At 38.6% G+C, this 26,059-nt stretch overlaps 1 protein-coding gene across 13 annotated transcripts in view; it reads left to right on the top strand.

The window, feature by feature from the left end:
* obscnb (obscurin, cytoskeletal calmodulin and titin-interacting RhoGEF b) overlaps nt 1-26,059 on the top strand; it is a 226,662-nt gene that overhangs the window by 197,724 nt on the left and 2,879 nt on the right. For 12 of the 13 annotated variants that reach the window (XM_063218192.1, XM_063218188.1, XM_063218190.1 and 9 more), the window contains 20 exons: nt 228-446; nt 623-653; nt 944-990; nt 1,084-1,188; nt 4,512-4,568; nt 6,985-7,124; nt 9,312-9,512; nt 10,250-10,326; nt 12,532-12,702; nt 12,845-13,004; nt 13,532-13,648; nt 13,744-13,908; nt 17,318-17,476; nt 17,583-17,760; nt 20,052-20,165; nt 20,765-20,932; nt 22,938-23,040; nt 23,308-23,437; nt 23,607-23,709; nt 23,827-23,869. In XM_063218192.1, the coding sequence (XP_063074262.1) occupies nt 228-446; nt 623-653; nt 944-990; nt 1,084-1,188; nt 4,512-4,568; nt 6,985-7,124; nt 9,312-9,512; nt 10,250-10,326; nt 12,532-12,702; nt 12,845-13,004; nt 13,532-13,648; nt 13,744-13,908; nt 17,318-17,476; nt 17,583-17,760; nt 20,052-20,165; nt 20,765-20,932; nt 22,938-23,040; nt 23,308-23,437; nt 23,607-23,709; nt 23,827-23,869 (2,488 nt within the window). The remainder of the gene's footprint in view (nt 1-227; nt 447-622; nt 654-943; nt 991-1,083; nt 1,189-4,511; nt 4,569-6,984; nt 7,125-9,311; nt 9,513-10,249; nt 10,327-12,531; nt 12,703-12,844; nt 13,005-13,531; nt 13,649-13,743; nt 13,909-17,317; nt 17,477-17,582; nt 17,761-20,051; nt 20,166-20,764; nt 20,933-22,937; nt 23,041-23,307; nt 23,438-23,606; nt 23,710-23,826; nt 23,870-26,059) is intronic. The other variant, XM_063218186.1, reaches the window with a different exon arrangement.

Genomic DNA, 26,059 nt, shown 5'->3' with positions numbered 1-26,059 from the left:
TGCCTATGCCTTCATACCTTCGTTTGTCCTTTACGTTTGCAGAGCTCTCAGTGTCAGTGATTCTGAAGGTGAAGTTGAGTTTATTTGAGCAGGACGTTGTGATCAACTGTGCTGGAAGCTGCAGATAGACGAATAATGAGGGTTAACCACCATCAGATGATATTACAAGGTCATTTGCAACCAAAACACAGCTGTGGAAGTCATTTCTTATCCTTTCCTCCATTAAGGCACACCAAACCCCATGGTCTCTTGGCTAAAAGAGGAGTCAGCAGAAGATGTACTATGGTTAAAGCCAGAAACTGAGGGTTACAAGATGGCCAGCTCGGGATCGCAGCACAGCCTTATCCTAATGGATGTTGGAAAAAAACACCAGGGAACTTACTCCTGTATTGCCACCAATAGGGCTGGTCAGTCTCTTTGTTCTGCCCATCTTGAGGTGGGGAAAGGTATTTAAAATTATTCAATTCATTGAATATGTTCATGTGATGTTTTACTGTATGTAAAAACAGCCCACAGTAGCCTATACAGTTCTTAAAATACTGATAAAAATGTAGCTATTTTAATGAATCAGCTGAATAGTGAAACAAACTACTGTATGATTCATATAAATACTGTTTTTCAGAGCCACAGGGGAAGAGTACGATGGCAACAGAGTGAGTATGAGAATTAATCAGTGCACTTCTTTAACTATTTTCTATGGACACGTGGTGCATCACTTTGCACATCACACTTTAAACAGACTCAATCCCCTCTGCGATTCAACACCGGGCACAAAATCGGTCATTCACAGGTCACCAGTCCCACCTTGTAGGAACACCAGCAGTAGTGCCCCACGTTTGTTTACAATACAGTGCCACCATAGACATACATAACCAATCAAAATGTCACATGCATCTAATGGGAAATTAAAAAATGTTTAAACATTGTTTTGCAATCTTACAAGGGTACTTGGCATAACTATAAGTCCACCAGAAGAGGAAACACTTAAAGGTCAGACCTGTAATGCTTTTATTGTAATGGATCAAATAATACAACAATTTCCCTAATATTTAACCTAAAGTTTCATTTCATTGTTTCACTTAGCTGAGGAGAGTAAACATGCTTACCTTGGTGGAGTGGCCACAGAGGAATTCCTCCAGAAACTCACGACACAAATTACTGAAATGGTATCTGCCAAATTTACTCAAGGTAAGTAAAAGTACTATTACCTTGGTTCAACATGTTTTGATATTAATTTAATCATTTAGTGTTGGACTCTTTTTTACTCCGTTTTTCAACATAGCAATCAATTTACATAGAAACAAGACTTAATACGCACATGAGGGAAAAAAATGATTTCAAAACTACATAGAAAAAAACAACGGTTATGGGCTTTCAAGCTGGTAAAGGCTTGCGGGTAAAGGCTTCTCCTCAAAGGTGTACAATGGCTTGGGCAAAAAAACTAAATAATAAATTTACAATGTCGCCATGGATAATATTGGGCGAGCTGTCTGGATTCATGTTGAAATTCATTCTGGGAATTCTATGTGGGTCAGTATAGCTAATTGGGGCACATTTCTGTTTATTAATTTCTGAATCAACACCATCAAGCAATCGGAGGTAGTTACCATCCATTGCCGATTTTGTGCGACATGAAAATTGAAAAAAAGAACGTTCATCTGTTACATCATTGAAAGGTTCCATTAGTAAATCAGAAATGTTCTTGTCTCAAACACTGTTTAAGTCATTATTGTTAACACTTGTTAATGTAGTATACCATTCAAGCGTGAAGCACCCATTTTAACAATTTAACATAAATGTGCATTGTGAATAAAATGTAAATGTAGTAAACTACTTTTGAGTCCCATGTCAGGAGTTAAAGTAATTCTCTCTTACATCACAGCACATTCACACCTTCATTACTCTATCATTTTTTCACCAATAAACCAAAACATGCCAGACAGAGTGGTGTAAGTATGTCTCAACAGTGTCTCAATTACTGTGCGACATTAACATCACCATAGTAAACAATGTAGCTGTCAATTAGGCAAATGTTCTTATCACATATGAGCTATCGGGGTTCTCAATCATTACCATCTAAAATTTAAGTACAATTCAATTAAATGTTCCCAATGCCAGCTAGCATAGCTCTTTGTGGAACACCTAGTTGCTTTCAGGCAGAAACCTCGGATCTCCACTATTTTTTCTATTATTTTATATTTGTTATGTTACACCCTATTTTTATTTCAAGTCTTTCTGCCTTCCTTTTGTGGAGTTAAACTGGAATGTCAAGATTCGCCCTGTCCGCCCTGTCCGCAATTTGCGGTCACTAGGGGCGTCTAGATTTATAGGCCAGCAGTGGTGAAGAATCTTTTTTAAAATTCTGGTTCCGGTTCGTGATCCGGATCACCACCAGAATTTAATCATTAAATTTGTTCCTGGGGTCCAACAACTCCACAAAGTTTCGTCCAAATCGGTTGATTAGATTTTGAGTTATCCGGCTGACAGACAAACAAACAAGACAGACAGACCAACACAACCGAAAGCATAATCTCCTTGGCGGAGATAATAAATCAGCACTACTGGTCAGTGTCCATGAGTATATACAGTATGTATATGATAAATTATTTCATCATCAACGTGAATGTTTAAAATTATTGTTTACAGGTATGTAGAAAATAGTGATTTGTAAATTACAAGACATTGCATAAATGTATACTGTAGGTACAAAAAAAATGAAAAGTAGAGATACAAGGTTTCTGCCTGACAGCGATGATTTGTAAACCTCCCTTTCCGTACCATAGCACTTCTCTTCCCATACCAGAGTTGCCTTGAGGTTGCAGTTTAAGGGAGATGAGTAAAATGGAGCAGTAGTGAGCAATTTGCATTGCGGTGCCCTGAATAGCCTTTGGGGCTTCTCCCTTGCATCAAGTGACAATTTTGTTGTATGCACTCTGTTCTGTGGTGTGACGTGTCAGTGGCAATTTACAATAATGGGTATAGCATAAGTCTAGGTAGAGCTTTGGTAAACCTCCCTCATGCATCTCAAAATATACTGACTGAGGTAATAGCCCAGTAAGTTGTTGGGTCTCTTGGTGTTGCATCTGCCTTCCATTCTGGGATTGCTGTATGGTCACAGTTTTGAAACTGAGTTGGTTCAAGAAAGTCTCAGGGGCGTATCTTTGTCATTTTTTGTAGAATGTGATTGACCTAATGACATTGCATATTTATTATGCCAGGAGGATATGGGAGAATATTTGTACTTTAAATTGAAGCATGATTAAATTGAAGCATGATTCACTCATTCATTTTCATCTATTATTAGTTTTCACTGCAGCCTGTAGTGTCACATAGTAACAAGATTGCATTTAATCAATCATTCATTACCTACCTTTACATCCATTATTCATTCTCACATACAGTATATATACGTATATACTATATGCAGTCCTTTCTATAAATGTTGTCGCTATCCATGATGTTGGAACAACAGCTAATAACCTGACTTTCAATAAATAAATTGGCTTCAGAAGAACTCTCCCAAAAGTTTTACATAAAAAAAAACATTTGTTGCACCGATTAATCATTTCATGAACACAGAGCAGAATTTAGCAAGACATTTAGCCTTCATGTCATGAATTAGGCCTGGCAGGCCCTACCGTGATTCTAACAGTAGGGTACTGGGCTGCTACTCCAGCAACTCAGGTTCAATTCCGGCCAAGTCATTTGCCAACCCTTCCCCATCTCCCTCCCCACTCGTTTCCTGTTTATCTCGCACTGCACTGTCACAAATTAAGTCTGGCAAACTCTTTGTTTTTTTCTGACTGAACTGTGGCCGAGCTTTCTTTGATGGACATCATTCCTTGGCATGTGCCGCATATTGTGTCATAGAAAATAATCACAGCAATTTAGATTTCTACTTCCTTTGTTAACTGTGTTGAACTTGCAAAGCAACTTCCCATAACCTTCCTCATCTGAAAAATCCACTTTCTTCCACTGCACACAAGTCAGAAGTCTTGGGTACAGGATTGGCCAGCCTAGCCACCAGATACTATATGAACATCATTGTACATGTCTGGGGTAGGATGAAAGAGGAAACATGGAAGACAAAACCAAAACATCTTTGCTAAAACGCTTGCAGTTCTCCAAGCTAAAGGAATTCATACGAGAAATTCATTTGGATCTTTCAGCACCAGTGCTTCATTTTCTGATGTTTTGGAACATTTTTGTGGTTTTCAAGTGACTTATGTATCTGCTCACTGTTTTTCACATTGCAGGCCAAAAAACCCTTTCTGTTTTCATTAAATGATTAATCTTTCCTCAGTGCAACCAATTTATTTTTGTACATAAAACTTAATATGGGATGGTTGCAGCTTTCATATGAGCGACATCTGAAGCCAATTGATTAATTGAAAGTCAGGTTAATAGCTGTTGTTCCGAGATCATGGATATGCAACAAAACTATGGGAAGGACTGTACATATATATATATGTATACATTTATATTCAACCAATCGTTAATTTGTTATACAGACAGCTTACCGAACCATGATGTGCTCCAGTGGATGAAATCTTGGCCGAAAGTATCCAGTATGTATTCAAAGAATCTTAAATACAGTTTGGACTTAAATGTTGGTTTTGGCTTGAATACTTCTGTTCTTTAAAAAAAAAACTTTTTGATGGGTTTATGTGTGTCTAGATACACCTTCCCTTTTCACTTAGTAATGAAAACGGGAGTTCTACATTTTGGAAAGAAACTATGATCATATGCAATCGTTACTATGGGTAGTGGACTACTAGTTTTAGCACAAATGGCAAATAAAGAACTTTGAACTTGACTTCTTAACTATTGTATTTTGAGGCATCAAATAAATGCTTAAAACATAAGTTATTACACACGCTACCAACTTCTTTAGGTGGGATAATTTGGGGAATGAACACAGGGTGGATTATGCGATGTGTCATGCCCATCAGGACATGCTTATTGGCACTTAAAAGCCATTGTCCTACTGAACAAGCTAGTCTGTCCCAAATATTGGAAAATATTGGGCGAAGTCTAGGATTATTGGGAAATGTAGTAGGCACTCATTTTTTCCATTGTGAATCAATTGCTATGTATATCATACCCTAAGCCAGGGGTCGGGAACCTATGGCTCGCGAGCCACATGTGGCTCTTTTGGGAACTGCATGTGGCTCTCGGACAAACCTGTCATTTGTTTACTCAATAAGCCATGAATAATTTTGTTACGGCACTAAATTAAAAATGGACCTACTGAAATCGAAAAGTTAAGATAATATTCAAAATATAAAGTATGATCGCGCATTTAATCCATCCCAGGTCCGATCAGCTGAGCCAAGCACAGGCCTTCGACGAAGGCTACTGTACAGATATGAAAAACGCGTTTTTTTATTGGACAATGCCGTGCCAGCGCTGGGTCGTGTCGTGTGAGATAACATTCCATCCGTAATGCTTTACCTAAAGTTCAGCTGGCTAACGGTTGTATCCAAAACAAAGAAACTGTTCACGACCGTGCCATTATGATGGCAAATCAAGTGGAGGAAACGCAAGTGAGGGATATAAATGCAGCGCTGTAGGCTACTTCTCCCTCGATTACAGGAAGAACTTTTGCTGAATCAACTGACGTAAGTCTTTCCCAGTTTAGTGTGATTGCGAGATAACTGGTGCCACAATGCGAAGGCAAACGTAGGGTTGCCATTCGTCCCTTGAAATACGGAATCGCCCTGTAGCCTATTTGGCGGTTAAATCATGCGTTCTGTATTGGGGACGCATGTCGGTAAGGGACGCGCTTTGTAGGGCATTTTCGCGAATTACTAAAAATAGACATGTCAGCCACATATCAACTGTAAAATGTTAACTATGTCAGCGCGACCAAGATGAGCATCCTGTCTTGAAGTTCTCTCTCCCTCCCTCCTCCCTCCTCATGCACCTTCCCTGTGTCTGTCTGATGGCTAGAATAGAAGCACCTCCGTCATTCTCATTGCTCATTGGCAACTCCGATGCATAAAAGATAGAAACTAAAGGTAATGCATGCGCGTGGCTTCTTAAATGCACATCAGCACATCTACAAGTAGTTTTAGTTCTTCTTTCGTTAGCTCTCCCTTCTTGTCCCCAATGCAAGCGTTACTTTTATTCCCTTCTGTGCATGACAATTAGCATTAGAAATAATGGCGAAAATGGTATGGCTCTCACAAAAAATGGGCGTTTATGGCTCTCTCCACCAAAAACGTTCCCGACCCCTGCCCTAAACAAAAGAAAGTCTTACAGGTACAATTTAGGAACATCAGGACAATTGAGGTTACAGATGGATGGCTTTCAATGGGTTGTTAGCCCAGAATCCAAATGGTGCATAACTCTTCATGCAGTACTTTTTCATCCAAAAAAACAATGGATATTAAAATTAAACACAGTAGTCCCTTTCACCCTGTCACACATTAATGTTTAATGTTGAAAAACTACTTCCAAATGTCTGGCACAGTAGGATGAGATTGATGAACATAAAGGTCAGAAACAAAAACAGAGACTTGAATGGCTTTCTCCTCCCCTCTACATTACCACTTTATGATGTATCTCGATAGTCTATGTATACAAATTCGCAATGGAGTGAGAACGAAGATATTTTTGAAAATGGAGATAAAAAAAATGTCTGTTTATTAAAATACTCTGCAATGGTGTGACAGCTAACAATATGTTCCATTATGTCAAAGTACATCCATTTTCTCACACACACACACACACACACACACACACACACACACACACACACACACACACACACACACACACACACACACACACACACACACACACACAATCTTTTCATGTGATATTTGTAATGATATGAAATGTAAAAAGTTAATTATTAGAGGAGTTACTTATGGTACTTATTTGGGTTATAGAACATACACAGGAATTCAAGTTTTTAACATTGTAGTGTGGTCATAACAAACTATTCCATATTCCCATGTTTTATTCAATGTCATGTAGCCTCACTGCGTGTCCCAGGAGCTGACAGTGACGATGAGACAAAGACCCCCTCTCCTTCCCCCCATCATGGTCGGTCACGCCCAGCCTCACTTATTATGGACTCATCCTCAGAGTCAGATGATGGAGATGCTCGTGGAGAGGTAATAATAGTACAAACAACTAGCCTGCATTCCCTCAGGGGGAAAAACAACTCAATTTGGTTTGTATTTGCCAAGGTCTGGTATTATCAATCTCAACTTAATTCACTATCCTTTCCTCCCCAGACCATTCTCACACATTCATTTTAATAGGACAAAAAGACGAACAGAAAAATGAGAATCATGAAATATTGAAAATAATGACTAGCACAGGCAAGCAATACCTCTAGTAATGTCCAGATAGATTAGATAGTCTGCAACCTTGTGTCAGTTGATTTGTCTTAAGTACCTGATTCTGAATAAATTTGCCATCAATGTATAGAGCTAACGTTTAAATACTCCATAAAATGTGAACAATACTGCACATATTTTTCTTTTTTTGACATGTCATAGGTTTTATGATGGACAACTATCTTTCTTTCATTTATTCGTTTGTGTCCATTTTATTATTTGTATAACCTGTATTTGAATGTAAGAACATAATTATTCTTCATTGGGGGTTGCATACATTACCATCCGCCTAATCATGCAAGGACTTAAAAGGACAGTAAGCTTTATTGTTCTGTGTTTGGGCTGTGTGTATGTGGTGAAATTATATGTATTGTAAGGTCTTTAATTTGTAACGTGTCGGGGGTTTCAATTTGATTATGTGTTAAAGGGACACTGTGCAGGAAATGGTCAAAAAAGGTTCTGCAACTATGCTGCTCACAGAAACTGGGTTTCCTGTTGCCAAATTTGATCTTTTTATGACAGTTCACTAAGTAATAGACTAAAATGTTCTAGTATGGCCCAGGTACAGTCATTTGCAGCTAAAATGGCTATTTCTGGAAATTCAAAATGGCGGACCATGGAGAAGATCCCCCTTTTCATGTATGAAAAGTGTAATTTTTTCAGTCATAATGAATACTGTGAATTTGATGGTGGTGGTAAGTATTCATGAAAAAGGTAACATAAGTGAATGGGTAGCATGGATTCTGTAAATAAACAACTATAAATCCTGCACAGTGTCCCTTTAAGTTGATGAACGTTTGACAATTTCAATAACATATTTATTGTGTTTAAACACTTTCCTGACCTCCCACGTAACCGTTTTAAATGACATTTCATAGCTGACACCATTGCTGTCTTAAAGAATCCCCTCTGATGCTAACAATGCTACCATTGCATAATATGTTACACATACCTACCTAATTACAAGTGTTTATACAGCCACTCCCGTGATATGCAGTGAAATTAATTGACCTGTGAATAAAGTGTGATGAAGAAGGAAGGTTTGGCAGGGGGGTGGTTGGTGTTAAAGTATTTATAGTTCATAATGCACATGTCCTGAGGAAAGAAGCCTTTTCTCAGTTTTTCTGTCTTTGCCTTAAGATAGCAGAGTCTCTTTCCAGACATTAGTTTCCCAAACAGTCCACAGTTTGGATGGGAATTGTTCATAATTGTATGGGCTCTGGGAAATTTCCTTGTGTAGATGGGTCAAAGATGTTCAAAATGAAATTGTCCTTCAGTGTAACGGATACCTTCTGCTGACTGTAATTGTAAAAAAAAAACATGATTTTAAATTGTTTCATGTTAATGGATGACAGCCAAGGCTTTCATGAATTCACTGGAAAAAAAATAAAATAAAAAGAGTCATGTTTTTTACAGTTACAGTCAGCCGAAGGTATCCGTTACACTGAAGGACAATTTCATTTTGAACGGCTTTGACCCAGATACAGTATCCTTTGTTGTCAAGTAATTCACAAGCCTGCAGTTTTATTTTTAGAATTTAGCGCCATGCTTGTTTGGAAGCTGAATGGGAAAAGTAATGAATTTCTTGATAAAATAAGTATGAGCAATAGCATAACGTCAGGACACAAACATTATAGTGGTCACACCCCCACTGATGGTGTCAGTTCTGTTGCTCCTCTTACTGTATGTATGACTACATTACAATGGAAATGAGCGGCGAAGGGGCTCACCTCTGTCAAAGAATGGCAAAATTCTTTGGAAATAGCCATTCACATTTCACACACAGCATTTGAAATGTCTTTTATCAATTCATTTTTAAAATGTACTACGTATATTCATGTGATGGCATTAACCCTTATAACTTTTTTCATGGTCTCAGCAATGACAGGTCTGTGGATATTTGCTGCCTTTTCAAGAATGTACTACTGATACTAAAGCCACCACCTTATTCTTTTACAGATGTTTGATATCTATGTAGCCACTGCGGACTACAATCCAACAACTCTGGGTAAAGAAGCAATAGCACTGAAGGAAGGCCAATATGTTGAGGTGTTAGACTCTGCTCATCCTTTGAAATGGCTGGTGCGCACCAAACCAACAAAGTCTACACCATCTCGGCAGGGTTGGGTTTCACCTGCTTATTTAGATAAGAGGCTTAAGGTAAGTAGTGTGTTATAAAAAAGTGGAGGACAAAAATTACCTGGGATGCAGTGCCATTTCTTATATTCTCAGCTCTTGGGCCAAATTCTCCCTTGTACACCAGATTATAAAGTGGTGAACCACCAGATTATAAGGTAGTGAACCATCAATGAACTTGCCTATTTTCATAGACAATGCACACTAGATGATAAGGTTCCTTTTGTAACTTTTGAGTGGTAGTATATCAATTCATCAGTTCACTATCTGAAATGTGGATCATCAAAAATGCTTCACGGGTCTGCGCGCACAGACCACTGCACTTTAGAAGCTGAGATAGTTAGATTAGGCAGCGTATGGGGCAAGGTCGCTGGCCGTGGTCCTGAAATACTGCCATGTCCGAGAAATGTCTATGCGGTAGGTGTTGTCATTGAAAATGCATGTTCTAAGAAGTCGCCAGATGCACCAAAAAGTCAGCAAAGTTGTTAGATGAGACTTTTAGTCGCCAGGGACGTCAAAAAGTCGCTAAATCTAGCGACAAAGTCGCTAAATTGACAACACTGACCCAGTAGAGGAGACTCTGAAGATCTAAGACATCTATTAGAATGATATTTCTCTAGCATATCTAGAATATATTTAGGGCCTAAGCCTTTTAGTGCCTTATAAACTATCATAGGAGCTTTAAACTCTATTCTAAATCTCACTGGTAGCCAGTGTAGTGACCTAAGTACTGGAATGATGTGCCCCGTTTTCTGTTGAAGAATCCTACAGATACAGGAGATCTGGCTGAATGCACAGAGGAAGAGGTAACAGAGGGCGAATACAAGAGGAAGGTCTGGTAAGTCTGTCGAAATTACAAAAACATTGAAAATTCTAAAAAATATGTTTCAAGGGGGAAAATAAAAGACTCTTTGAACATGTCAATATCTGAGTCTTAAAATGGATTATTATTCTTTTCAAATTGTAAGGAATTACAAAACTGTGACTTTTCCAAGTTTATGTTTTATTCCCAATGTTTTCTCCCTCAAGAAAATGGACCATGGTTTATTATGGTATTACTATGATTATCATGGTTCTGCCATGGTATGTCATGGTTACTCTAAGTACTCTGAACCTACCATGCTTGTACTATGGCTTACTATGGTATTACTGTGATTTTTATGTAGTAACATGGTTCTTCCATGGTATGTCATGATTACTCTACCCTTAAAATCGACCATGGTTGTAATGTGGTAACCATGGTTTTACTACCACATTCCATGGTGATTTTAAGTACTATCAACCAACCATAGTTCTAGTACCGTAGCTGGCATAGTAGTAGCCATGGTTCTACTATGAAAACTAATCATGGTTTTACCATAGATTTACCATGGATTATAGTTAATCATGGTTTTTAGTGTAACCATGACAACCATGGTTTGTGACTATGGTTTAACCCTAGTATACTCTTTGCCATAAACCATGTTCCCCCCAAACCATATATATATATATTTTTTCAAACCATGGTCGCCCACTCCAAAAGTCCCTTTTTTTAAAACCATGGTTTTAAAACACATGGTGGGGGAAGGGGTGCATGGTTAAACCATAGTCACGAACCATGGTTTTCTTGGTTACCCAAAAAAACACGAAACTCCTGAATAACTACATGTGAGTCACCGTGGTGTAATGGCTACTGAGTTGGACTCTAGATCATAGGATTGCAGGTTCGAATCCTGCCCTCTCCATTCCGTAGACCTCCATCCATGGCTGAAGTGCCCTTGAGCATGGAACTTAACATTGATCCAGGGACTGTAACCAATAGCCTGTAAGTCGCTTCGGATAAAAAAAGCGTTAGCTCACTGTAATGTAATGAATAACTATTAACCATGGTTAGTTGTCATAGTAAAACTATGGTTCATTTTTGCATAGTTAAACGATGGTAAATCCATAGTTAAACCATGGTTAAATCCATAGTTAAACCATGGTTGAACCATAGTCACCAACCGTGCTCAAAAAAATGTGAAAACCATGAACCATAAAACCATGGTTTAGTTCTGATAGTAAAACCATGGTCGATTCTCGTAGTAAAACCATAGTCGATTTTCGTAAGGGAAAAAAACTTTTGTGGATCTTACAGCTGGATATTCTAACCATAGTCTCTCATTCACTCATTGAATCCTTCCTTACATGAATGTAAGGCTGTATTGTGATGGGATTGGATATATCGAATTCAATATCTCCTCTTGATACAAGGAGAAAGCTTACACTTATAGTATATCAGGCTGGAAAATGTACTGCCTCTCCTCAAGCCTCCTTAAGCCTCCCTGGTGGTACAGTGATCAGGAAAGCCAACCTGATTACAGAGGACCCCTCTCAACTCCTCCACCACTCCCGTAGACTTGTCGGCGCTGCAATGTACCACTAGCACACAAAAACAGATGCAAGAAATCCTACATCCCCACTGCTGTAGCCCTACTCAACACCGGTTGAACATTACCAGCCAACAATCAACATATTGTCTTGTCTTCAGATTCAGATTCAGATTCAGATAACTCTATTACTCCCATTAGAAGGGCAATTCAGTTTGCGGTCCCAGTCTCCATCAGTCAATGAATAAATAGTATAAATAAAAAGTTTAGAAAATTAAATACAAAACCTAAAGAAAACAATAAATAAATAAGAAAACAAAAGACATACATATTTTAACACATACATTCAAACACCCTGTCCTGTGATGAGCAGCCCTCAGTAAAAAGTTAAATGTTCAGTAGTGAACGCTATCCCTACAACCTTGTTTAATAATCTAATGGTTGTAGGGATGAAAGATCCAGAGTAACGTTTTGTTTTTGTCCTGACAGAATAATAACGCCCCCCAGAGGGTATTAATGAAAATTCACCACCTAAAACATGACTAATGATACTTTTAGCCTTTTGGACTGCCTGTTTGTTAAACAGAGCACTGTTATGTTTAGTTTAATGTCTATGTGAATGCCTGGAACCAGGCCAAAATACAATTTTCTGAGCAATAGTAATTAATAGCTTTATTCTCTTTATGATTCCTCAGTCAACTTATCCAAGAAATGATTAACACTGAAGCAGAATATGTGAAAGATATGGATGTCATCTCAGCCAACCACCTGAAGAAAATGGAATGTGGTGATGTCCCACCTGATGTTTCAAACCAAAAAGAAACTATATTTAGAAACATTGATGACCTCTCAGCCTTTCATTCCAGGTTAGATATAACTCATTTTTTTGTCAGAAAGCTGTTGATAATTTTGAGCATTCTAATGACTGTACTTATTTTTGTGCCACTATGAATTGCATTGTAACAAAAATGTCTCATACATGGGTATTTTACTTGCTTTTTTCATTAGCGCCGTCCTTCCTGGCTTTTCTGAGTGTGACACAGATGATGATGTAGCCATGCACCTTTTAAGAAATACTGAAGGGTTTGAAAAATACATGCAATACTTGGTAGGTCAGTCTCAAGCAGAAGCTGCCCTTACTGAGAAGACTACACACCAGTACTTCAAAGTAAGTAGCTGAATAACTCTGGCTTTACAAAACAACATTTATACTCAACTTAAGATCTGAATGTCCACTATCTCAACTATAACAAAAATGTGTCAGTGCAATGGATAACCCTCTAGAATTGTATGCTTCTTTGATTGCTTACCAGGCTTAAAACCATAAACCATTATGAGTAAAGTAGAACACTGCGCAAGCTGCAGTCACAGCTGTCAATCATTCATCAAACTGTCAAAATCATTGTGCTATGTTCATAGGCAAGGGTGGATTGATGTTAAATTGCCTTTGAGAATACACCCTGCCCGCAACGTCTTTTTCACAATCTTGAGAATATACACCATTGAACATGCCAGTGCACTGCGTCAACTACAGCTGTGGCGCATGTATCCGTCATTGGAAAACATCAAAATCAGTTTGTTTTGTAATAAACCTGTATTTCTGTATTAAAATACATAGGAATTAGAAGCAGACTTGAGAGATGTCAGAAATATTTTGATGTAATTTTTACTCACAGAATATTTGTTCACTTTCAGAAATACACTGACAGCGAGCTTGCCCACAATGATCCAGCCAAAGGTCCTGTTTTGAGTGTAAATGCATATATTCAGAGACCAGTGGAGAGAATTCAAAAATACAAAGCTTTATTAAAGGTGATAACAAATATATATTCCTGCATTGTATACTTTGGAAAGTGCTTGTCTACAGGTTTTTAACATAATATTATATGTCTATTGTCTATATTTAGGAGATGATCAGGAACAAAGCAAGAAATGGACAAAACTGCTGCCTCCTGGAAGAGGCTTATGCCATGGTTTCTTCTTTGCCTCAGCGTTCTGAAAACACTCATCATGTCTCTCTAATTGAAAATTATCCTGCTACCTTGGAAGCACTTGGGGAGCCAATTCGTCAGGTACGTAAATGAAGCTCCAACAGTCCAGTTCTACAAGTAACTATACTATAACAATTGGTCTCGTGGAGACATTCATTGCCGATATAATACATTATGTCTTCTATGGAATGAAATAAAAACTGACACAATTTTTTAAAAAATAATTCAAAGAGTTCATTTGTATGCAACTGGACTTAATTTTTCAGCTTGACATTCCTTTCCTTCTTCAAGTCAAGTCAGCTTTTATTGTCAGTGTCTTCATATGTACAGCAGTCATACAAGGAAATTGAAATTACTGTACGTTTCTCTCTCTATACACTACCATGAAGGGACATACATAGACATACACAGGACTGACATTTACAGATGGACATAAAGTGCAAGACAGTACAAGTAACAGTGATGGACCAATAACACTTTTTAACATTTAACATTGAACATTTAACATATTGGGGAAAGAATAGATACATAATAATAATAACAACAATAGTAATACTAGTAAAATACAAAAATAAGTCAAGGCTATGCTGTACTACACACAGTGCAGTACTGCATAGTCCATTGTAGGCCAGTGGTCAAGTATCAGCATTTAGCTGCATAGTTGGATGTGCAAAGTCACATAGTGTAAGCAGAGTGTGCTGGTAAGGTGCAGTCACATGGAGCAGTTTCATATTTGTGTGTGTGTGTGTGTGTGTGTGTGTGTGTGTGTGTGTGTGTGTGTGTGTGTGTGTGTGTGTGTGTGTGTGTGTGTGTGTGTGTGTGTGTGTGTGTGTGTGTGTGTGTGTGTGTGTGTGTGTGTGTGAGAGAGAGAGAGAGAGAGAGAGAGAGAGAGAGAGAGAGAGAGAGAGTGTGTGTGTGTGTGTGTGTTTGTGTGTTCTTCATGGAACTTCCTCAGTTTCTGGTTGATTTAAAAGGGAACACTTATAGTTACCGTACATTTCTCTACACCAACCCCTCCACTTGAAAAAGATAATATCGAACAATTTGGCCAAACAATGTTCACGGTTAACTGGCCAGCCTATAAATGCCTACTCAAGAAACTGCCAGGGAAATAGAAAATGTGGGCACTCTTTTGGGTACTGACAACAAGCATGGGAGCAGTAGTTTGAGGTGGCCCGGTGGCTGGACCATATAGTGACATCAAATCAAGGAAATGGCCAAATATACTGTAAATGTTAAGAATATAAACATACTGACATTTTAAATGTTTGGATTAAAATACATGCTACTATGAAATTAATATGAATCCTATTATATTTTTGTAATACATTATTATTCCTATTATATTTTGAATGCATGTTTCTTGCATTTTTCTTTTGCCACGGATTTAATTACCCTGATTATCATTGACTTTCAAATCTCTTCGAGACTTGGTCTGACCAAGAGCATAACAATTAACGTTTCCCAAATGGCATGGTTGACCCGCCTCAATAGGTTTGCTTCTGGTTGACAGATTTCTGACAAAGTGGGTGGAGTTCCCGATTTTTCGGGAGATCAGAAACTATATTTACATTGCTCTTGGCCTGACTAGAAGCAACACCGGAGGTGGTGCGCAGGGGCGTCAGCTGACCTAATGCTATACAGGGGCACAGTAGGGCACCAAGAGCGAGCATGCAAAGCGAGCAAGAAATACAATTTATTTTAAAAACCTTGTAAATTAATTACAAAACGGATTCCAAAAAAGTTGGGTAAATACTTGCATTTTCAAAACATTCAGTATGTTAATAAGGTAGAGCATTGTGCACAGACAATATATCAGTTGTTAAAGTAAAGCAGAATTATTGTTTTGAGGTAATTATGTGATCATTTAAAATGTCACCCTTGGAACAAATCCCAAAAAAGTGGGGACAGGGCCAATGAAATGCTTTTAAAGTTAGATAATACTAAACACAACACAAGGGAGAAGACTTAATAGTTAAATACATTTACTGATGGAATAATTTTATTTAAAAAAATAGATATTTTTCTGTGTGAGACCTAATTTCAGCAGCTCAACTGATGGGTGTGTTCTTCAACTTGTTTACCCTCTTGTTATGCTTAATATGTGACATATCCTGACGGCACAAAAACAATTTTGTCACCTGTTTACTCTTATGATGGAACGATACTGTTGGAACATAGTAGAGAATGCAATTTGCCATCATTATGTGGCAATGTCTAAAGGCTGTGCTCCAAAACATAATGCCTTGGTAGCTGTGGATGCTGTTTAAAATCTGTATATATCATTCAGCATTCTTTTTAATGTGCCACATGAGTAAGAGGACCATAAACAAGGCACTACTGCACCCTCTTACCATCATATATGCTGTCTTTTAGACTGACCACTAAAACAAGCTGAAATGTTCATCCTCTGTGTAACCTGGGGGGTGCATGACTCCATGATTTTCTAAAAGGATTAAATAGTTTCCATTCTGTAATCAGAGGACAGTTCCACATGTCTTCTGGGTCCACCTAGAATGATCTTTTCCACATGCAACACAGTTAAATGTCTGTATAATGTGCATTAATCAAGCGTTGTGTTTTTGGTAAATTTTTCAACAGCTGTCATTGTTGGAGTGTCATAGTGTGCTTATTGTCAATGGGTATTTCATGATCTCATAACTCATAAAATACTTTCACAGACCTTAACATTACAGAAATAGGACTTATAAGCCTGCAATTTTGATAATTCAATCATTTTGTGTAATAAATCAATAATTAGTCCCTCAACATATTCACTTTAGAGTGACACCGCCTCTGTACTGGTCTTTTATTTGTGCATTCATGTTGGCAGTCAGTATAGTTCCTTTTAAAATGGTCTACCTTGGGTTATTTTGTAGAATTATCCAACTATTACAACATCTTTTGGCCCTGTCCCAACTTTTTTGAGATTTGTTGCATGGGTCGAATTTTAAATGAACACATATTTCCCTCAAAACAATATTTTTGCCTCGATTTAACAGTTGCTATGTTGACCTTGTGCCATTGTGCATCTTATGCATGGATTGAATGTTTTCGAAAATGCCATTATTTTGATTTTATTCACAAAATACGAAGTGTCCCAACTTTTTTGGAATCCGCTTGTATATTATTGCAAGTTGTGCATGTGCACTATTTTGTGCACATTCTGTAGATTATGCTAAACTTGAACTAATTTCCAAGGTAGCCAGGTAGTTTTTTGTGTGAAATTCATACCGGGGCACAGCAAATCAATACCGAGGCACGTGCCCCTGTAAAATAGGTCTGGCGACGCTCCTGGTGGTGCGTCCCTGGGAGGGCGTGAGCCGTGGCCTGGCTTGGATTTGATGCCATCTGTTGAATGTTGTAAGGTCCCAATGACACCGCATTATTGCTGCACACCATGCTGTTTTGAGACCCCATCCTAGGCCTGGCCCATGGGGAGTTACACAGTTAATGACATCACACTGCTAATGTACACTCTTTTCAAAAGGGGCCATTTACTGTGTGGGAAGGTGCCCCAGGAGTAAGGACATCATCCAGAGGCCACCACCGTCATGTCTTCCTATTCAAAAACTATGTCATTATATGCAAACAAAAGCGAGACACAAACACAGACTCCCCATCTTACGTCTTTAAGAACATGATGAAGGTAAGCTGATTTTAAAAACCATTTGCTTCTTTTCCAACTCTAATTTGTTGTACTGCATAACTAAACATTTACTGTGGCTCATGCAATTTAATTTTGTCCTCAACAGTTAAACAACATTGATGTAAATGAGACAGTAGAAGGTGATGAAAGAGCCTTTGAGATTTGGCATGAGCGAGAGGACTCTGTGCGGAAGTACACACTTCAGGCACGCACGGTTATCATTAAAAACTCTTGGCTACGAGAACTTCGTGACTTGCAACAGCGATATACGTTGCCAGCTTGGTGTAAGTAAAGTTTGCTTTGTAGTGGTTTACTAGTTTTATGTCAAAAGTTGTATAACATTAAAAAGTGAATTTGTAACCTATCAAGCACAACAGATGTACAAGAGGTAGTACTCATAAAGCAAATGTCTTTTTCACTTTTGCGTAAATGCAACCATGTTTAAACACGATCTTTGAAAAGCCTTTGATCGACAAACTTGGAGTGAAGAAAACAACTGCACAGTGTAACCACTTACCCATGACTGCCCAAACATTATGCTTATGTTATGGCTTTGACCAATATCGGTAGGGACACATAGACCCGAATTTGGCCAAGCGAAGCGAACTTCGCCATTCATTCCTATGAGAGAGGCGAAGGCAAGCGAAAGCAAGCGAACAGGAGTGAAGCGAAGCGAAATGATTAAACCAAGTTTAATATTATGCAAATGAGGAGCGAATTCGCCTGCGGCGGCCTAATCACATCAGCAACATAACTGTTCCATTCCATTTGATTCGCCGCGACGACCTGAACACTGAATTTTTGCCTACTATGTGTCCCTACTGTATGTTAAGTGCAACGCCAGAGATGAGAGCCAAAGCCAGACCAACAGGAATTAAAGGGCTGCTTTCTCAGCATTGACTGGGATGTTTTCCTGAAATACGCTGACATTGTGATGGAATTCATCACTGATTATATCGACTTTTGCATTGGCGCTGTCATTCCGTCCAAACTGTTAAACAGTATCCCAACAACAAATCACATTTTAACGATGACATTAACGAGTGTATCCAAAGAAAAGGTGTTTTTTTCAAGGTGGGGGCTAAGGTTACTAGTCCAGCGGCCCACAAGGAATGACATTTTCACATAAGCACAGCACAGTGAGAACAAGACCTGGCAGAATGCAATAATTACTAGAAATGCACTCAGAGTGCAGACCTTCGCCAAGGAAGCTGTTAAATAGAACATTTGACTATGTTACACTCTATTTTTTCAAGTCTGTCTGCCTTGTTTTTGTGGAGTTAGAAACTGGAATGTCAAAATTTGTGCTATTCTGCAATGGTAAAGAATCTTTCCTGGATCCAGATTGCCATCCGGATCACCACTAAAATTTAATCACTTGTTCCGTTTGTCATTTCCAACAACTCCACAAAATTTCATCAAAATCTGTGCCTAACTTTTTGAGTTATCCTGCTGACAGACAAACAGACAGACAGGCAAACAAACCAACACGACCGGAAAACAACCTCCTTGGCGGAGGTAATACAATAATAATAATAATAATAATAATAATAATAATAATAATAATAATAATAATAATGATAATAATAATAATAATAATAATAATAATAATAAAAGTGTAATATCACCATACCCCGTTGTCTCAAACACTATACAATAACAAATAAAATAAAATAATAATAGAATGATTACGGTATAAAAATAATTAAAGAAAATAATGAGAAAAATAAAACTGATGGGGAAATTAATCATAAAGTAAGGCTAAATTACTAACATATGTGGACATACTCAAGAAGGACACAGGAACCCTGAGTACCAGCGAATTGACAAGATGTATGGAGAATCGGGATGACTAGAAGCAACGATGGAAAAAGGCTCGTCTGAGGATGACCTAGAGAAATTAAGTGAGCTTAATAATAACATATTATAGCAAAAAAAAAATGGAACAAAGAAAATATATAGGGACCTAAGACTGAATAATTAATAATCAGGCCAATGCATTTTATTCCCTGCCGTGCTAAGATGAAAACAAAAATGTTTTCGATCTAGATTTGAGACTCCCAACAGAGCCTGCTTGCCTAATATTGAGGGGAAGATTATTCTGTACTAGGTAGGGTGCACGGAAGCCGAAAGCCCTGTGGCCAGCTGACTTCTTCCGTACCTCAGAAATGGACAGGAGACCAGCATGCATGGGAGCTGGAATATAGGGTATATAGCTCAGAAAGATAAGTATGTGCTAGCCCATGTAGGGCTTTTTTCACGATTTAAAAGTCAGCTCTGGCTTGAACAGGCTACAGTGGACGGAGGCTAAGATTGGTGAAATACGTTCAAATTTCTTGGTCCTTGTCATGCGCAAATGCAAAGAAGCTGTGGGACTCGATCAGACAAATGACAAATATGACAGCAAAAAAGGAAGCCCTTGTCTGCTCTGAATGAACTAAATAATTGTGAGAATGTGCAGATGTTTCTTCAACTAGTGAACAAGTTCTTACAGTATTTTGGGAATTATCAACTGCATTTACTGTATAAGAAAATACTAAATACACTTTACATAGCCCATGTTTTCCTTTGCCAGGTCCACCAGATTTTGTCGAAATCTTGGCAGATTGTACAGCAGAGCTCGGACAAACAGTGAAATTGGCTTGCAAAGTCAGAGGAATTCCAAAGCCCGTAGTCATGTGGTATAAAGGTAAGAAATATGTGAGGGTGTGCACTTTTTGGTATAATTCCTAACTCAGACCAATGTAGTTTCCCAGCCAATGTAGTTTCTGAGCCTTTTCCTCTTTATTGGCTAGATGGTTAATTCTCTTAAAATGGAAGGACACAACTTCTCCAGCACATAGATATACCAGTATGATGCAGAAAAATAAAACTTGAGAAAATGAAAGGCATGTTCAATGGCTCCCCTCCGACACCCTAAAAAAATCTAGTATCCCTTCATCAGCTATGAGAACTCATTGTCTGGGACCTTTAAAATTACCTTGTGACCTTTGAAAATCACGATCTATTCTAATTTATGAATAATGAATGCACTTTTTCTGTTTTTTTTCTTTGTTTTTTTTGTCTCCGGTTTTTGTTTTATCTTGTTTTTCTTTGTTTGTCTTCTTCTGTTCAATGTACCTGTATGTACCAAGTAAACTTTCAGACATGTTTGATTGATCTTTGATTGTTTGCTCACTAAGAACATCTTAATGAATAAACCATTAAAAAGACATTTGTAAAATTGGGTTTAAACTGTGCACAAAACTGTGTATGCTGCAAAACTTACTTAAGTCATTTGTTCCTTAGATGGCCGTTCAGTAGAAGCAGACCCTCATCATATTATCATCGAGGATCCAGATGGCTCATGCACTTTGATTCTTGACAACATGACAGCAGATGACTCGGGCCAGTATATGTGTTTTGCTACCAGCTCTGCAGGCAATGCCAGCACTTTGGGAAAGATCACAGTACAGGGTATGTCACTGATCTATGAATTCATGACAATGGATTGTTTTAAATGAACTGTCCGCCGTGTAAAGTGTGTTTTTCTCTGACCTGAGATGAGTTCATCCCTACGTCTCTCGTGTTTCGTGCATGACCTCAGTCACTCAGACACATGGCGTGTGATGTTGCACGAGCCAGCATGGTAGGTGCAAGGACAGTAGACCGCCTTCCTCATCTCCGACTGGCTTACCTAGATGATATTGGGATGCTGTAGGCTGCTGTCTTTACTTCTGATATGACATTTGTGTAGCAGTAGCAAAGCAATAGGATTTGTATTGTACATTATCCTATTCATAACTGTCATTCATTGCGCTAAAGAGAAAATGAAGAAGAGAGAAGAAAAATATTATGGAAAGTAGAAAGTAAAGAAAGTATTACAGATAATTAAACTAAAGGAACAGTCCACCGTGTTTCAGCAATAAAGTATTTTCTTCTCTGACCTGAGATGAGTTCATCCCGACCTGACTCGTCTTCGGACGCAGCCCCAGTCAGCAACGCACGCGTCACCAACTCGTCAGCATTAGCTTGGCTCAGCTTTGCCTTTGGGAGCATTGGGTGCTTTAAGTTAGAAGTGACCAAATTGTGCCACGTGTTTCCTATTTAAACACCCCTGCATAATTAGTTAAATGATCCAAAAGCAGTTGGACCAAATGAAATGTGGTGATTTTATATCTACAGTAGATAAACAAATGGCTTTGTAAAAGGCTTAGTAACACATTCGGAGCACTTCGACTTCAGCGCATTGATATCGTCACTCCTAGTCCTCTCGCACTAAGGTAGAGGGGCAGGGGGAAAGGGGCTAACTAGGAGTGAAGATATCAATGTGCCCTAGAAAACTAACCAAAACCACAGCCTCAATTTTAAGTATTGTGGCAGTAGCATCATCAAATGCGGGTAACTTGGTGTGTCAGACCGTTGTCCATTTCCTATCATCAGTGGCACAATTAAGTCAAATATTTGAGACATTTTACAGAAAACCCAGAGGTAGTCTGTCGCTATCCTGGCAACGCCATCCTATCGCCATCCTATGTACTCCACCCAAAGATTTTGGCTCCGCACATCGTCTGGCAAAAGCCTCCAAGCTCGGTTCGCTCACTGTTTAGCCAATCAGAAAACAGATGAGAGTGGTGACGCAGAACTCACTCACAAAGTCTGTTACTGATTGGTTAAGGTAACACTATGCACACACTTTTATTTTATTATTTGTATGCTTGTGCGACACTACAGTATATCGAAACAGTCACGCTAATAAAGCACAATATGGGTTTTAATTTGAATTCGGAACTCCAATGGATTTAAATGGCAGAGTAAGATCAGACCACCTCCCACCCTCCACAGAGACGGACTCCTCTTAGCTTTCACCAGGCTTTCGCCCAAGGGCATGTGTGCTGACACAAGACAATGACCCACATTTTCAAAGCGAATCAACTTTAGAATGACTTCAGAACAATAAAATAAACTTTCTGGAACAGCCCAGTCAAAGCCCTGAAATAAACCCATTTGAGATGATAGGAAAGCTGTTCTCCCCAGACATCCCAGACACCTTGCTGAAGTGCCTCAGTTTTGTAAGGTGGAAGGATATAAGATTCATTCTGATTGTTTTGCCCATTTGATCTTCAACTACAGTGAATGTCTGGATAAGGTTATTGCAGCTAAAGGAGGGTCAACCACTTATTCAATGCAAGGGTGAACTTATTCCTTTTTGTCCTATGAATGTTACCATCTTATGGTTAATACAAATATAACACACAATCAATTGTTTGGGTGGTAGTAGTTAAAGCAAAAACGGTTTGTTCCTTCTCATGATTCAGTCCATATTTTATGATCAACTTACACTGAAATGTAAGACATTCTGAATGGTGTACAAACATTTTCCTCCCACTGTATAGCAGTGACTGTCACCATACAATATCACAGCCACACTGTGCTTCACATTGCCCCCATACTTATGTCCATATTTGCATTATCTTTGTAGTTCCACCACGCTTTGTGACAAAGATTCGGAATGCTGCACTAATAGCTGGTGAGGATTCTCAGTTCACATGCACAGTTCAAAGTGCGCCAAATCCTAAAATCAGGTAATTTTAATTAACTTTTTAGACTTTTTATCTATTCTGTGATACATAATAGAAAAAATCTGTACACTTAGATCCTCTTTGTGTTCTTTAATTAGCTAAGTGTTACTAATCAAAGAACACAAAGAGGATCTAAGTGTGCAGAATTTTTCCTGTCATGTACCACAGTTCTTTGTTTAACACCTTTTAATTCAGTTGTAATGTGTAATTCAGTTATATACATTCTGTGATTAAAATATTCTAAAATGCTGGTACTATATCTCATTACAGATGGTTCAAAGATGGGAGGATCTTGACTGATCAAGAAAAGTACCAGACATACAGTGAGACTCGCAGTGGTGTTGTTGTGCTAATTATTAAGAACCCTAGTGAGAGGGACCTGGGACACTATGAATGCGAGGTACGGCATTATATTAAAGCTTTTTCTTGTGTTTTATAGTATTCAGTGCTAGTATTTCTTTCTCTTCTTCAAATCTGCATGCATTGAATTTAAAATATATATCAATATCAATATTAATTCATTTCAATAATCATAATGCCTTTCAAATATTGTAATTGTTTGTTTGTAGCTGTCAAATCGTCTTGGCAGCACCAGATGTGGCGCTGACTTATGCCATCCAGTTGTAGCCATGGCTGGTGACCGCAGAGCAGAGCAAGCCATTACAATTGAAGGTAGTTTAGAACAATATAAAATTTCTATTTTTTTATCTCCAAGCTAGGTGAAATTAGGATATTCACATTCCCCAATATTATACTTAGTAATTTAATATGTCATTTTTTCCCTTGTAGTGACAGAACAAGAGACCAAAGCACCAAAGAAAACTATTATCATGTAAGTTCCATCCATCCATCCATTCATTCTTTCTTTACATTACATTACATTTGGCAGTCACTTTTATTGAAATTGAATTTACAATAGAGGATACAGTCAACTATATACAATGTGTGGGGGGAAGACTAAATGTGAAGGCACATGTCTTCACCTTAGTACTGTACTCTTCACACAGTATTCTTTTGCCCTCCCCTTTTCTCTATGCTTGTTTCCTCCCTTTGTAGCCTACTGTACTGTGCTCATTATAATATAATATAATATAATATAATATAATATAATATAATATAATATAATATAATATAATATAGCCCAGTGACGCAGTTTCACATGCCCATTGTCTAGTTTGTTAAATTATCTCTAACAGAATGATTACAAAGTGGACCTATTTTCAATTGGTTTGCGTTAAATAATATCAACCTGTTAGGGCCAGAACTTACTCAGTGGAGCAGCTTTGTGCAGATATCCTTTCTTTTTTGGTGGCATTATAGAACTGTACTACAAGCAGTAGAAATGTGAAAAAAGTAATTTTGGAAATGTAATAATAATGTAATAATATTCACAATTCACAAGTAGCCTGCTCATCTTTGTCTGCACAAAACATACCTGGGCGCCGTTCAGCTAGCGCGCAATCAGAATGCAATTACTGCCATGCTGCTGCAGCCAATTCAGCAGTGGTATGCAGTGACGGACTGGGATAGAGAAACGGCCCTGGCATTTTGACCCACAACACGGCCCCGCAGCCCCAAGACCCCCCAGTACCCCCCCCCCCCTCACGCACACACAGAGATAGATACACACACACACACACACACACACACACACACACACACCACTTCGCGGAAGTTGCAACAACTTGGTGACCGCGCACCACATGAAAACACATTGGTAAACACAAGGTGCATCCTGATCCTACTAGAACTAGGTGCATGGTGCATCCTACATGTCGAAAACGGTGCGTTATAACAAGCGCACTCTGCACTCGTTGGCCCGCCCCACACAGAGAGAAATTGTGACTATTAATAAAATAGTAGGCCTAAACACTGAAGTTTCAGAAACCGACCTTTAAAAAAAGTGTCACGGCGGACACAAACAATGATTATTAATGGAAATCCTTCAGCCCCTACCTGGTCTCATTCGTAGCGTCGGGCGGTGCAACACATCTTCTAATATCCATATTTGTGTGGGCGAGAGAGCTCTGCGTGCTATTCCATGTGTGAATGGCCTTGTGATGTTTGTTTTGCTCCTCCTCGGTGTCCTCTTGCTCATCCCATCCGTCCTTGCCCTCGCCAATGTCGGCAACATCAGTGTCCGCGCAGGTGGTTGCAGCAGATAATTTCATTCTCAGATTTCATTTAATTCCTCCTCTTCCTGGACCTTGATTCATTTTTCTTAATAGCTATAATTGTCCATTCGCGTCGCGACATCTACCGTCAGTTTTTCTCTACAACAAGCTTCAGAATGTTGATGAATCTTTTACGTTCTTTTTCTTTTGGCGGGAACCGAACGTAAATGAAAATAAAAATCCCACAAAGCAATGCTTTACTACAGTTGTCTCAAACAAGAGCAAAATATAAATAGGTATAGATTTTTTATTTTATTTTGAACACTTTTACATCATTGGAATATATATTCAGGAAAAATACAACATGAAACATAATGAGACCCACCCATCAAGATGCCACCGTCCGTGTGTAATGTATGGCAGTGTCAGTGGTATAAATAGCGAAACGGTGTTAGTGGAATGCAATCTGAATAGAACTTTGAACGCAGGCAGTGTGATATTTGCATACATAGTTCCCGAACGTATGATTATGGGGCCGCAACGAGTATTGGAAGGGCCGCGATGGGTATTTAAAGGGCCGCGGCCCTTCAGGCATGTGCCCAAATGCTAGACTGTTCAGTCCGTGCCTGTTGGTATGGATAATCTTGACGTTCTTGCTCTGAATACTTGCTGAAACTTCTAAAAACAAAAAGGGGTCTACTAAAAGTGGACTAAGGATATCGCAAAACAGGGGAATTCATTTAAAAAAATTATGGAATTAAAATAAAATGATAGGGACTATTTTGTCTTTCCCATATTGGTCCTGACATGTCACAACCGTCCCCGTACCAACCTACGCCCAAGCTTCATATGAATGAATGGCGAAGTTTGCGTCGCTTGGCCAAATTCACATGTACTTTATTTGTCCC

The sequence above is a fragment of the Engraulis encrasicolus genome, chromosome 16 (assembly GCF_034702125.1).
Source record: "Engraulis encrasicolus isolate BLACKSEA-1 chromosome 16, IST_EnEncr_1.0, whole genome shotgun sequence".
Classification (NCBI taxonomy): Eukaryota; Metazoa; Chordata; class Actinopteri; order Clupeiformes; family Engraulidae; genus Engraulis; species Engraulis encrasicolus.
The sequence above is the reverse complement of the archived record's forward strand: the minus strand, read 5'-3'. Positions and strand labels throughout refer to the sequence as shown.